The 14,816-nt window shown below is 48.8% G+C and overlaps 1 protein-coding gene and 1 long non-coding RNA gene across 3 annotated transcripts in view; both read right to left on the bottom strand.

The window, feature by feature from the left end:
- Positions 1 to 14,816, bottom strand: part of LOC310753633 — a 192,081-nt gene that overhangs the window by 127,540 nt on the left and 49,725 nt on the right. The gene's annotated exons all lie outside the window — the stretch shown is intronic.
- ARID3A (AT-rich interaction domain 3A) overlaps positions 1,871 to 14,816 on the bottom strand; it is a 59,388-nt gene continuing 46,442 nt past the window's right edge. For both annotated transcript variants that reach the window (XM_083594623.1, XM_083594622.1), the window contains exons 6-9: positions 12,339 to 12,586; positions 11,062 to 11,367; positions 9,979 to 10,068; positions 1,871 to 7,739 (exon numbers count right to left, since the gene is read on the bottom strand). In XM_083594623.1, coding sequence (XP_083450749.1) covers positions 7,573 to 7,739; positions 9,979 to 10,068; positions 11,062 to 11,367; positions 12,339 to 12,586 — 811 coding nt within the window. In that variant the 3' untranslated portion in view covers positions 1,871 to 7,572. The remainder of the gene's footprint in view (positions 7,740 to 9,978; positions 10,069 to 11,061; positions 11,368 to 12,338; positions 12,587 to 14,816) is intronic.

The raw sequence follows: 14,816 nt of genomic DNA, 5'->3' as shown, positions 1-14,816 counted from the left end.
TACGCCGGCTCCCTCGGCCAATAAAGCGAGATGAGCGCCGCAACCCCAGAGTCGGCCACGACTGGACCTAATGCTCAGGGGTCCCTTTACCTTTACCGGGTGCTGGGTGGTGTTGTGAAGACCCTCTACTCCCTTCCCAGAGCTACAACTCCCAAAGCAAATTAACAACCCTCTTCCCGGAGAACTAGGCTCTCCCATCGACTCTCAGCACCCTGATCCAACTACAATTCCCAGATGCCTGGGGGCTGTTCAAAGTCGTGTGATACTGCTTTAAATGCATATAAAGGGGCACCTTGGTTCTCAAACGCCTTGGTAATCAAACAACTTGGAACCCAAACACTGCAAACCCGGAAGGAAGTGTTCTGGTTTGCAAACGTTTTTCGGAAGCCGAACGTGCTCCATTTTGAGTGTTGCGCTTCCGATTTGAGCGTTACGCTGAGGTCTGTCTGTTTTTGCTATTTATTTTGCATTTTTGCGGCTCTTTTCCGTTTTGTTTTTGTGACTGTGCGGAACCCAGTCCAGCTACTGATGGATCGATTGCGCGACTGCAGTACATTGTTTATTGCTTTCATTTTATGGATCGATGGTCTCGTCAGACAGTAAAATCCATGTTCAGTTGCTGTTTTAGGGGTTGTGTTTTGAAAAGTCTGGAACGGATTAATCCGTTTTGCAATACTTTCTATGGGAAAGCAGCGCGCCTTGGTTTTGGAATGCTTTGGTTTTGGAACGGACTCCCGGAATGGATTAAGTCTGTGAACCAAGGTACCGCTGTGAACGGGATCAGGGAACTCCATAGGTTTCCAAAAAACCAGACACACAAAACACACACACACAGATGACAAGACCACATTTGGACGAATTTCCTTTTCTCCTCTTTTTCCTTTTTTAATATTTCTCCAACTTTACAAGGTTACAATCGTTTTAAATATTTCTGAAGTTTAAATACAATCTGTAATAATAATGTTATAAAATGTAAACTTTTTCAGTGTTTTTTTATTATTTTATTTCTCTCTTAAGTCACAAAGGTTAATAATACCTGAATGTTTTGCGAAAACGTGATATTCTTTCTTAAGGAAACCAACAACAACACACGAAACAAACAAACGAAAAAAACAAAACGAAAAATAAAAAGCGCAAAACGCAGAGGCTGCCTTAAACCTCCCCCCCCCCCAAAAAATACCCCCGCCGTGACGAAAGGCAGCCCGCTGCTGTTTTTCAGAGGTAGAACGTGGTTTATTTTTCGATTTTTATTTTCTTTCCTGAGTCAAAAATCTACCTACGCTGTACAGATTGCATATCTTTGCTGCTCGTTCAAATTTGATTATTTCCTTTGAAGAAGAAAAAAAACAAACACAACCCCAGAAGTGGGGAGAAAAAACACACCCTGAAATTACATCTTATTTAAAACTTGATATGCAGAGAGAGAGAGAGAAAGGAAAAAGGGGTTCTGAGTTTGCAACCCCCCAAAAAAAATCAGAACCCACCCCGCAAAAAAACCCACAGTGTTTGTACAAATGTAACACAAATCCTTTTACTACCAGCTAAAGTCTTCCCGTTTTCGCTTTTCGCAAGCGAATTAGACGTAAAATGGGATTGCGAGTTGGGGGCTGCACGGAAAATCCTTGCTTTTGTGGGAAAGGCGTAATCGAAAAACAACAAAACCCCGAAATCCTGCAGCTATTTTTAAAGGTTTTTTGGGGGGGTCTGCAAACCCAACCTCTGCAATCTTGCTCCCGCGAATCTTGCCTCAAACGGAGTCTCTTTTGTCAAAAATCCGCGCGGAAATCAAGAACCCGGAAAACGTTCCTCTTGATAGCAGGGTCTGCCCCCCGGTCTTCCAAAAATAAAATAAAATAAAGGGTTCCCCCCCCCAAGCGTCGCCCCGTTCTTGGGAACGCGGAAAGCCCTGGGTCGGAATTCGAACCCGGCACACCCTCAGCCACCATCACCGCAAGCAAATTTTATTTCATTTTGGTTTGTTTCCTGTACACCCAACCCAAACCCATATCCCACCCGCCACCCCGGCCCTCGCAGCCCCTCCAGAATACAATCAAGATCCAGATAGCATTTTCCACGTTGCCCCTGAGTCGCCATCGAACCCTTAAAAAGCAAAATTTCTGGCCTGAGAATGAAGGAATTATGCCACGTTCCTTGAGAGAGACACACACACTTTAAAACAACAACCCACAAACATACACACTTATATATATATTTATATAAATTTGGATATAGAATTTCTTACTCGCCCACCCGCGCTAAAAACTCCCTTTCTCTCTCTCTCTCTTTTTTAAAAAATATGTCTAGGGCGGGGGGAAATTCACACAAACACACACACAACACACACACACCCAGCAACAACTCCTCCTCCCCACAAGGAAAGTGGGTTGCACGTAAGAGAGGAAGGGTCTCTTCTTTAGGGAAAGGCGGGCGGAGGTTCTGGGTTCGAGTCCCGACGACTCCGGCCCTTTCGCAGCCGCGGAGCTGTCGACACAAGGACAGAGCGAGTGTGCGAGGCAGTCATTTGGGCAGGGTATAAATAACATTATTATTATTATCAGACTGTTCCTGTGCACACCGCACAGCGCCCAAAGCCTGGCATTTAAAATTCAGGTGATTGTATCGGCTTACGGCCCTTTGCTTCCAAACCCAGACCGCAAAAACGCCTAACCGCAAAGTTCTGCGTTTCACCTCGAACCCAAGACCCTCTTTTTTTTTTTGGACAAGCGTCGGTTCACCCAACCGACTTCAAATCGTAGTTAAAAGCAACGTACGCAACATCCCTCCAAAACACCTCCCCTAAAAAAATAAAGGAATCTTGGGAACTGTAGTTCACCCCGACGGTGCTATAGTTCCAAAGACCTTCAAACTTGAATTCCCAGGATTTTGGGGGGTGTTTTTTTAAAGGGATGGCGCATATACTGCCTTAATAACAGAGGTATATCCTATACTTTCCAAGTTTGAAGACAGACGGCTGCGGTTTAACAGGGATCCATCGAAACAGCCAGATTTGCGTATCGGGTTCGTAAACCGATATCCGGCCCATCTCCGCGTCTCTAGGCAGAAAGGGAGGGTTTCAAGCCCAGGATTCGGCGCGGCAGCTCGAGGACCCGAAAGGAAAGAAGGCACCACTGCCCAATGGGTAGATTTTTTAAAAGAAATTATTTTCATGAGTGGGGAAGGCAGGAAAGTCAACGTGGGGAAGACCCACATAGAAAGCCATGAGAGAGATTGGTTTGAGGTGGGTCAACACACCTGAAAATGGAGTTAAAAAACAAAAATACTAGGCAGATGCTGAAGGAACAGTTCGCCCCCTCTCCTCTCCCTAGATCCATACCTGCCCCACGGCCGACGGACCCTCTGGGTCCGTGCGAGGCCATTTAACCCGCAATTCAAAGCAGACACTTTTGTGATCCGCGGTACCCATACGGTTCGATTAGTAAGCTTTCTAAAAAATTAAAAAGGGGGGGGGGGACTTGTTTGCGATACAAGAGGATTGGTGGTAGCGGTGGGATCTCGCAGATGATATTTCTATATATTTCCGGGCTGGGTAGCTTGGGGGCTGGATTCTGAGAACCGTCTAAACGCAGCCCCAAAATGCAACCTTGCTTTGGTGATGGGGGGGGGGGTGTCGCTGCCTTGTCTCTCCCCATTGATATCAGCCGCCAATTTGGGCCCGTTCGCTTCAATGGGTCTACTCAGAGGAGGAGGTAAGAAGGACCCAAAACGCCCAGATTGCCCCAAGTCTGGGGCTCATTTGCAAAGTCCGTAAATGCACTATATGGAGACTCGACCGGCAATGGTATAAAATCTGATTTACGGACATCTGCATCTCTGTTTGCTGAGCAGTCATTTTGAAAAAAGAGGAGCAGGGAAGCAAAGAGCTCTTCCCGACGGGATCTGAGAGAGCTTTATTATTATGATTTAAAAATAATAATAATGATAAAAGGACGCCGAATTTAAAGGCTATCAACGCGCCTCGGGCTGGAATTCCCATTCCAGAAATTGGCAAGCACAATTTTTTTTTTTTAAAAGCAGAATCGATAATTAAATGGAAAAACGCTCCCAGCGCTACAATTCCCAGCGCCTTGGGCAAACTACAGTTCCCGCGAGGTTGGGGAGGGGAACGTCGTGTGCTTTTAATTTAATAACACAGCCTAAAAAAAAAACAAAAATCACCTTAAGATATTCTCGGGAGGGCTTTCCAAAACTTTGGCCACGTCCCGAAAGCGGGAACGAGGTGGACAGAAAATGGTTTTTTTGTTTTTCTGGGTGACAGCATTCTTTGGGGTTCGCGGAGAAGAGATATCCCTTTTTCCGTTCCTAGGCCAGCGTCTAAATATAGGGCAGGGGAGACTTCTTTGACCGCAGGCCTCAAAATAGGCTCAAAATAGGAAGAGTCAAACTACGTTTAATGCACTACAATGCCCCCGGAAACCGTCGTGGTTTTCCCCAAAGAGAACTGTAGTTTTGTTACGGGCACCAGGAGCCGTCAGGGGACCCAGGAAATTCCCCTCTGTAACAACTTAAGAATGGCATAGCAACCAACCCCTCTTCCCCCGGTGAGCCCCGGGAACTGTAGCTGTGCGAGGGGGAATGGGGCGCTGGCCTCACAATGCGCAGCACCCGGCACAAAACTACAGCTCCCAGGAACCACAACGGTTTCAAGGGGTATCGCAGTGCTGGGGACGAGGGCGCTCCGTGTCTACAGGGTTCGCCGCCAATCTAGAGCCGTCCGGGTGTGTTGCGCTACAACTCCCAGAGTGCACGGCACCCAAAGTCCGGAGGGCGCCAAGTCGATACCCAGTGGAAGATATATTAGTGGGTTTGGGGAAAATAGGAGCGAGGAGATGCACCCTGTAAAAATTCCTAGAGCCTTGAACAGAAAATTTAAAAGTGTTCCCAAGCAAAAGTCTGGGTTCTACAGCCTTATTATTAACAGAGAGAGAGAGAGAGAGGGAGGGAGGGAGAGTTGTCGCTATTTGATCCCAGAAAGCGACAAATTCTAAAAATCATTTTTAAAAATATAAAGAGAGAGAGAGGGAGGGAGAAGCCTTTCGTTTGTTCCAGAAAGCTACCGTCCGGTTAACGGTGCCGGCCGAAACAAAACAGGACTGGATCAAAATGGGGTCTCCTTTAGGGGCACAAAAATCTGTTTTGCTGAGGGGGTCCCAGTGGGGTCTTCTCTCAGCCCCCCAACCCCCAGTTAAGAAATTAAAACCAGCACATGAGACGACAAGGGGGTGGTGGAGGGATGTTTTGAGAGCCCATGTTAGTAGTAGTTGTTTAATTTCAGCGTTTTGCTGCGTTTCGTTAAAGGAAAGCTGAACTTCTAGAAATATTTACGGGGAGAGGGTCCAGCAAAGAGAAGACATTGGTGGTGGTGGTGGGGGGGAAGATGTTCTGATTCAAGAATCCTCTCCAATCTGCCCACCCCGGGGCGAACTGGAAAGGAGGAGAAAGGGGTACGATGAGGTAGATATGCCAACACAACAAATTGTCGTTGTTAAGTCGAGGGGGTTCTCTGGCGGCTAGCCGCAAATATTTGGACCCCCTTTTCGTCTGCATCCGAAATGGTGGGTTTCCCCCCACCTGCTTCTGCAGAAAGCGAGACCCATAACCTCTCCGATTCCTGCCAAAGTCAAAGACGTGCCCCCTTACCCGGTCCCTATGTTCAAAGGAAACCACAACTGAGTTTGGAGGGAGCAGGAAAAAGAAACACACAACCCCAAATGTTATCCTCTCCGCCAGTTGCGCCCCCAAAACTTCGCCAAAACCCCCAGCGCGCCACGCTACTCCTCAGCAACGCACCGTTGCGGTAAATCTGAAAGAACTGCAACCTGGCGCCCTCTGCAAACTACGTTTCCCGGATTATCTGCAAGGAAGCCCCATGCTTGAAATGCACACGGAAGATGCGATGTTAAAAAAAGGGTTTCGTCCTGGCAAAAGCCGGTCGGACGTCTGAGGTCCCCAGCACCCTCTGCAAACTACAGTTCCCGGGATTATTTGCAGGGAAGCCACGTGATTCAAATGCACACGGAGGATGCAATGTTAAAAAAAAGGTTTCGTTCCTGGAAATGGCGACGTCTGAGGTCCCCAGTTTTCCTGGGCGTTGGGGAAACGTCAAGCCCCGCAGACTTTGGAGAGGTTAATGCTGTGGTTTTTAAATTATTTGGGGGCTGGAGGCGAGGAGAAACAGCCCAGCGGGTTGTTTGCTTTTGTCGTCGTGCCATCGCAAAGGAGAAATGTTTGAGGGTCAGGGGAGCAAAGCGCTAAGACGCAGGAAGGCTGCCCCATCCGAGTCTCCAGTTTCCACGCAAAGAAATCTCCGTACAAAAATATCGTCCCGTGAAATCCCAAAGCAATTGCTTGCACGCGCCCCCCGACCCACCCCAATATGTAGGAAAAAAACCACCTGAGCTCGTTCGTCAAAGACAATTTCCCCCGAGAACCTACCCGCAAAAAAAAACCCTGCCAGTGTTACACGAAAAGATTTGGGGAGGAAAAGTGCAGCCGTATCGTCGTCGGAAAACACACCTGAAGCAACACGCGTTAAGAGGATAACCGCCAAAATAAAAACTGACAGAATTTGCTCTATAGATCTGCTTTCGCTTTTTCTTTTTTGGTTGTCTGTTGAGAATCGTATTCCGAAAACAAAAGAAGTTTCTATTTACACACACACACACCCCTGAATTTTCCTTATATATGTTTCGAGAGCGGTTGTTTTTTTGTAAAAAAAGGAAAGAAAACAAAAACGCAATAGCTAAAAGCTTTCCCACCGCCCTTCCCCCCCGCCCCGTCCCCTTTTGTAAATGCAGTTTGGGGTGGGGTTTAAAAAAAGGATTTCGTTCTGAGACCACCTTGCACCCTGAGACCGCCTGACGAGAGGTATCTCCCCGCCACCGCCCCCTAAAAAACAAAAATAACAATAACACACAGTGCAAAAGTGTGAGTTCGCATGAGGTAAGTAAGGAGTTCTGTGTCTACAATGCATTACGTCAAAAAAACAAAAAGAGCTAAAACCACACAGTGTTTTCCATCTGGCTCAGAAATCATCGGCGCTCGACGCGCCACCCCCTGCCCTCCAAAATCCAGGCTGAAAAAGCTTTCTTTGTTTTCGTTTTTTTGGTTCTTCTATTTGATATCTTTAATGCTGGGCATTGGGGAAGATATTTGGTGGAAGCGGGGAGAGAAAGAGGAGGGAGAGATTAGGACCCAGCAGCTCCCCCATCCTTATCCCCCCAAAAAGGTTTGGTTATTTTGGTGCCAAGCTGAAATTGGTTGGGGCGGTATCAAAACAATCTCCCTGCAGCAATGGCAAAGAGGTTCCTTTATTTTTGGGGGGGGATTTGGGGACAGAAGATGGCGCCTTCAAGACCCCCCTTGCCCCCCGGAAACAAACAAGGCGTGTGCGGGTCCATCTCTCCCCTCTCTCCGGAAAAACGCCCCCAGGAAATCCCCGTCCAGACAGGCGGAAAAGGGTCCAAACCGGGGATCTTTTCTCGTCGACCGAGTGTCACCGGGAGGGGGCTTTCGACTTTGGCAGGACGAAGAGGACCAGCGGGGAGGGTTTCTTTAAGGCGACGAGGAATTGGTTGAGGTAGACATCGGCGCGGCGGGGAAAGCAGTCTGCGGGGCGCTGGCGGCGGCGGCCGGCGCGCCCTGCGAACCGCCGCGGCCGCTGTTGGAGTTTCCTTTGCTGTGGGAGGACGACGGCCCTGGAGTTTGGGCAAACAGCACACCTGGAGGATGGAAGAAGACACTTGGTGGGCCACCGGAACCCAGGACCCATTCCTTCTCCCCAACCTAAACACCCAACTGGTCCCTTAATCCTGGTTGCCTTAGACGTTTCCGAGCACAATTCAAAGTGTTGGGGCTGAGCTTGAAAGCCCTAAATGGCCCAGTATATGTGAAGGAGCGTCTCCACCCCCATCGTTCTGCCCGGACACTGAGGTCCAGCTCCGAGGGCCTTCTGGCAGTTCCCTCCCTGCGAGAAGCGAGGTTACAAGGAACCAGGCAGAGGGCCTTCTTGGTGGTGGCGCCGGCCCTGTGCAACGCCCTCCCTTCAGACGTCAAGGAAATAAACAACTACCTGACTTTTAGAAGGCATCTTAAGGCAGCCCTGTTTAGGGAAGCTTTTAATGTGTAATAGATTATTGTATTTTAATACTCTGTTGGAAGCCGCCCAGAGTGGCTGGGGAAAACCAGCCAGATGGGCGGGGTATAAATTATTATTATTAATTATTATTGATATTATTAAGAGACCCTACAAAAGCCGCGGCTGCTGCCTTTCAGCAATTGCTTTGAGAGGAGATAGGGTAAAGGTAAAGGGACCCCTGACCATTAGGTCCAGTCGTGGCCAACTCTGGGGTTGCGGCGCTCATCTCGCTTTATTGGTCGAGGGAGCCGGCGTACAGCTTCCGGGTCATGTGGCCAGCAGGACTAAGCCGCTTCTGGTGAACCAGAGCAGCGCACGGAAACGCCGTTTACCTTCCCGTCAGAGCGGTACCTATTTATCTACTTGCACTTTGATGTGCTTTCGAACTGCTAGGTGGGCAGGAGCTGGGACCGAGCAACGGGAGCTCACCCTGTCATTGCGGGGATTCGAACCGCCGACCTTCTGATCGGCAAGCCCTAGGCTCTGTGGTTTAACCCACAGCACCACCCGCATCCCTTGCAATTTTATTATGCAGTGAGAAATATGGGTTCTGAAATGGGGTTTCCACCCATTGCAACAGATGCTAAAGAAGGGAAGGGGAATGGCTCATTTGCCGCGTCTGCAAACACATTTTCAACCCTTAGATGGCATCTATCAGCCTTTGTGGTGGAGCTGCTCAAAGGCGGATGAATTTTGGAGCAAGCCGTTTGACGAGATTTCCTTGGCAACTACAGTGGTACCTCGGGTTACATACGCTTCAGGTTACAGACGCTTCAGGTTACAGACTCCGCTAACCCAAAAATAGTGCTTCAGGTTAAGAACTTTGCTTCAGGATGAGAACAGAAATTGTGCTCCGGTGGCGCGGAGGCCCCATTAGCTAAAGTGGTGCTTCAGGTTAAGAACAGTTTCAGGTTAAGAACGGGCCTCCAGAACAAATTAAGTACTTAACCCGAGGTACCACTGTATACGCAAACTATGGTGCCATTTTTCCACCAGGCACTCTTGAAGCTACTTATGGATTTGAAAAGTTAAGAGCTTATTTTTTAATCTCTTAACAGGGGCCCAGTGCCGCACTGCCAAAACCCGGAAGACCTTCTTTAATCTTAGTAATTTGGATTCAGAGAGTTGGCAAATTGCCCTCCCGGAAAAGGGCAAAGCTTGCGTTACCATTAAAAAAAGGAATTTTATTTCTTATACAAACATTGAGGCATGTGGTGTCCCTAGTACATGCAAATTCTGGCTCAATTAAGACTACATTCAGCTTTGATTCTCAATAGCGATGCAACTCACAGGTGCAGAACACTTCCATTTTTACATTTATAGCTTTATAATTTGCAAAGGGAACATTTGGGTGACTTAGTAACTTTACTATCCCTTTGCAGCAGAGCTTTTGTACTTTAACCTTTGAGGCTGCAAATATTATTATTAATAATAATAATAATAATAATAATACACTTTACAGTTTAAATCTTTCAATTAGTTGTCTTCTTTCTTTCTGGGATGTTTGCACCTGTTTCATGTATTTTCTTTTTGCAAACATTTTTTTTTAAATGCAAAAACCCGTCCTCACCTTTCATCTTACAGGTGTAGGCAAGGTAATTTTGCAACCTTCGGAGCTTGCGACCTTAGCAAACTTAAGACGGGGCTATAATTTGGTCTTTTTTATTTTAGTTTTTTATTTTAATTGGAGTAGTAGTATGATTGGATATATGAATTGGATGGTTTTTATTGGAAAATCAATAAAAATGATTTTAAAAAGAAAAGACTGGGTTCGTGAGGCTGGCCGAAACCTCCTTTCCGAGGTTCCTTCAACAAGGGTTTACCTGTATAAACGATGCCGTTGAGCTCAACAGACATGTTGATGCTGTTCGTTCCGTTGGTGGCCAAATTCATGGCGGAGTCTTGGCGGTTTTCTGGAAGGCGAAAAAGGAGGAGAGTAAGACAGAGGCAGTCAGGCAGCCGTTTCCCTTTCTGGGGAGCGGGGCCAGGGGCAAAAGTAGGGGGAGGAAGACATGCAAATTTCCACACCTGTATAGGTGCCTAAGGGACGTGGGTGGCGCTGTGGGTTAAACCACAGAGCCTAGGACTTGCCAATCAGAAGGTTGGCGGTTTGAATCCCCGCAATGACGGGGTGAGCTCCCGTTGCTCGGTCCCTGCTCCTGTCAACCTAGCAGTTCGAAAGCACATCAAAGTGCAAGTAGATAAATAGGTACCGCTCTGGCGGGAAGGTAAACGGCGTTTCCATGTGCTGCTCTGGTTCGCCAGAAGCGGCTCAGTCCTGCTGGCCACATGACCCGGAAGCTGTACACCGGCTCCCTCGGCCAATAAAGTGAGATGAGCGCCGCAACCCCAGAGTCGGCCACGACTGGACCTAATGGTCAGGGGTCCATTTACCTTTATCTTTACAGGTGCCTAATGCCCACACACAGATCATTATATAATAATAATAATAATTTATCATTTATACACCGCCCAGCTGGCTGGGCTTCCCCAGCCACTCAAAAAAATATTAAAATACTGTAATACATCAAACATTAAAAGCTTCCCTAAACAGGGCTGCCTTCAGATGTCTTCTAAAAGTTTGGTAGTTGTTGTTCTCTTTGACATCTGGTGGGAGGGCGTTCCACAGGGAGGGCGCCACCACCGAGAAGGCCCTCTGCCTGGTTCCCTGTAACTTGGCTTCTCGCAGGGAGGGAACCGCCAGAAGGCCCTTGGAGCTGGACCTCCGTGTCCGGGCTGGACAATGAGGGTGGAGACGCTCCTTCAGGGATACTGGGCAGTTTGGGGCTTTCAAGGTCAGCACCAACCCTTTGAATTGGGCTCGGAAACGTCCTGGGAGCCAACGTAGGTCTTTCAAGGTCGTTCTCTCTAACCTCCATCTGGGCAAGACAAGAGATCAAGGATACCTGGAGAGCGAGTCCCTTGGCTGTTGATGCGGATACTCATGGGGAGCTGAGCAGTCATGGCCAGGAGATTCTGCTGGAGCGCCCTCTGCATCAACCGCTGTTGCTCGTCCGTCACGAGAGCAATCTTCTTCTCCGGCGGCTCCCCGGACTCCAGCTTCTCCCGCAGGTGCTCCAGCGCTGCGGCCTGAGCTACCGCCGCCGCCTGGGCCGCCGCCGCTTGGACGGCTTGGGCGGTGATGGCCGGGTGGCCCGCCAGCGAGACGGGCAGGCGGCCGGGCACACCAATGGGGATGGCCGTCTCCTCCTCTGCAGGGGTTGCAAGAAAAACAACAAAAAGGAAAGCTCCTTTAGCGCAAAGAGGCGAGACGGAGAGAGCGAGACAGGGAGATTTTGTTTTGTTTTTTGAGATAGATAAACTTTATTCGCATTAGCCAACAGCCATAGCAACACAATACATACAAGCAATACAGACAAATAAAGAGACAGCAAAAAGGGCATTCAAATGACCAAGTCTATCGTTCAGATAGTAAAGGTAAAGGGACCCTACTTGCACTTGGACGGGGTGAGCTCCTGTTGCTCGGTCCCTGCTCCTGCCAACCTAGCAGTTTGAAAGCACGCCAGTACAAGTAGATAAATAGGTACCATTCCGGCGGGAAGGCAAACGGCGTTTCCGTGCGCTGCTCTGGTTCGCCAGAAGCGGCTTAGTCCTGCTGGCCACATGACCCGGAAGCTGTACGCCGGCTCCCTCGGCCCGTAAAGCAAGATGAGCGCCGCAACCCCAGAGTCGGCCACGACTGGACCTAATGGTCAGGGGTCCCTTTACCTTTAGACCTGGAGGAAAGGGATGTGGGTGGCGCTGTGGGTTAAACCACAGAGCCTAGGGCTTGCCAATCAGAAGGTCGGCGGTTCGAATCCCCGCAATGACAGGGTGAGCTCCCGTTGCTCGGTCCCTGCTCCTGCCAACCTAGCAGTTCAAAAGCACATCAAAGTGCAAGTAGATAAATAGGTACCACTCCAGCGGGAAGGTAAACTGCTCTGGTTTGCCAGAAGCGGCTTAGTCCTGCTGGCCACACAACCCGGAAGCTGTACGCCGGCTCCCTCGGCCAATAAAGCGAGATGAGCGCCTCAACCCCAGAGTCGGCCACGACTGGACCTAATGGTCAGGGGTCCCTTTACCTTTAAGCCAACCCGGGAGACCTTTTAGGTTGAAGAGCGGGGCACAAAACACTCTGCGGTCGTATGTGGAACCAAACGCGCGAGGCAATAGGCTGCCGTACCTTTTTTGATTTTCGGGACGGAGGCCAAGGAGCTGCCATTCGTGGTCGAGGGCAACCCCAGCGTTGGCACTTGGAGCTTGGGCGAGGACAGCATGCCATGGGTGCCACTGGGTGAATACGTGAAGATGGAGCCGCTGAACCCTTGCCGGCGACCCTCACGGCGGTTGCTGTCGATGGCGGCTTGCAGTTCGTTGGGGTTGCTCAGACCTCTCTTCTCACACTCGTAGGGGTACAAATACTTCATGTACCTTTCCAGGGAGAAAGACACACACACAAAAATCAACCATTCGTGCTTTGTTCGATTCAACGCACGCTGCCAAGATGGACAGAGTTGGCCCCGTATTCCAATGGAATAGGACGTCCCTCTTTTCAGGGGAGAAGCATTGGAGGGGATGGAATAGGACGTTCCTATTTTCATGGGGAAAATGTTGGAGGGGATGGAATAGGATGTCCCTATTTTCAGAGGATAAACGTTGGAGGGGACGGAATAGGACGTCCCTATTTTCAGGGGAGAAACGTTGGAGGGGATGGAATAGGACGCCCCTATTTTCAGGGGAGAAACGTTGGAGGGGATGGAATAGGACGTCCCTATTTTCAGGGGAGAAACGTTGGAGGGGATGGAATAGGACGTCCCTCTTTTCAGGGGAGAAACGTTGGAGGGGATAGAATAGGACGTCCCTATTTTCAGGGGAGAAACGTTGGAGGGGATGGAATAGGACGTCCCTATTTTCAGGGGAGAAACGTTGGAGGGGATGGAATAGGACGTCCCTATTTTCACGGGAGAAACGTTGGAGGGGACGGAATAGGACGTCCCTATTTTCAGGGGAGAAACGTTGGAGGGGATGGATTTATGCAACCCCCAAGTCAAGGAGATAAGGAACTACACATCCTTTGGAAGACATCTGGTCAGCCCTGGATAGGGAAGTTATTTTTAACGTTTGACGGTTTATTATGTTTTGCACACGCACACAAAAAATCAGGTGCTTTTTCGAATTTTCTGGCAGCATTTAAGGACAGGCAAGACGCTGCTTCTTTTTTTAAGAGAAAGGAAGTCGGGTTTACAGCTACGAAGGAGTTAACAGCTCTCCACCCACTCACCTCCCCCCCCCCCACCGGTCCACCCCTCCCTCCCCACCCACAAATCCTTTTTCCGCCACCTGGTCATCTGAATTCCAGACTAATTAACTTTAGCCTTGATTAGGGTGGATGTAATAGGTGGGGGAAGCGAATGGGAGAGAAGGAAGAAGGGGAGAGAAAGAGAGAGAGAGGAGGGGGAGAAAGGAGTCAGAATGAGCTCATTCCCCTGCATTCAAAAATTCAAGGGTGCGTCTCCATATAGAATTATACGTAAATTTATTCCCAAAGCACACTTGATCCACTGGAAACTACCGTAAGCCTTCCTAAAGAATTACGAACCCCCAAAAAAGAAAATAGGATGAAAACCGCCTCCCACCCCACGGCCAAACGTGGAGTCGGAATCTCCCTCCTTGTGACATGAAGCCACGGGTTCGAGTCCTGCCCTCCACAGTGGGAGAAAAGAATCTCCTCCGTCTTGCGCAGGACAGCCCTTGAGATTTATTTATTTCTGAAGACAGCCCTCCCATCTCCGTTTTCTCCGGCCCCAAAAATGCACGGAGGCTTTCCATTTCGGCAGCCGCGACCCTGGTTTAATGGAGCTGTTTGGCACCACGTTTATAGATAATGTCTATATACTATAGAGATATACAGGGGTACCTTGGTTCTCAAACGCCTTGGTACTCAAACAACTTGGAACCCAAACACTGCAAAGCCGGAAGGAAGTGTTCCGGTTTGTGAACTTTTTTCGGAAGCTGAACGTGTTCCGTTTTGAGTGTCACGCTTCCGATTTGAGTGTTACGCTGAGGTCTGTCTGTTTTTGCCATTTAGTGTTTTTGTGGCTCTTTTTGGCTTTGTTTTTGCGACTGTGTGGAACCCAGTTCAGCTACTGATGACTGGAGTGTGTGACTGCAGTACATTGTTTATTGCTTTCATTTTATGGATCAACGGTCTCGTTAAGATAATAAAATCCATGTTAAATGGTGCTTTTAGGGGTTGTTTTTAAAAGTCTGGAACGGATTAATCCATTTTGCATGACTTTAAGCCCGTTCTTAAACCAAAACCGTTCTTAAACCAAGGCGCGGTTTCCCTAATGAGGCCTCCTGCCACGGGTGCCCTTCCACTGTTCGGAGTCCGTTCTTTGACCGAGATAAAGTTCTCAAACCGGGACACTATTTCCGGTTTTGCGGAGTTCATAAACCGAATCGTTCTTAAACCGGACTGTTCTTAAGCCGAGGTACCACTGTAGTGGTTTGATATACAGTGGTACCTCGGGTTAAGAACTTAATTTGTTCCGGAGGTCCGTTCTTAACCTGAAACTGTTCTTAACCTGAAGCACCACTTTAGCTAATGGGGCCTCCTGCTGCCGCCGGAGCACGATTTCTGTTCTCATCCTGAAGCAAA

Source organism: Podarcis filfolensis (assembly GCF_964270895.1).
Source record: "Podarcis filfolensis genome assembly, chromosome: 18".
NCBI classification, from domain to species: Eukaryota; Metazoa; Chordata; class Lepidosauria; order Squamata; family Lacertidae; genus Podarcis; species Podarcis filfolensis.
Note: the sequence above shows the minus strand (reverse complement) of the source record. Positions and strands in the feature narration are given on the sequence as shown.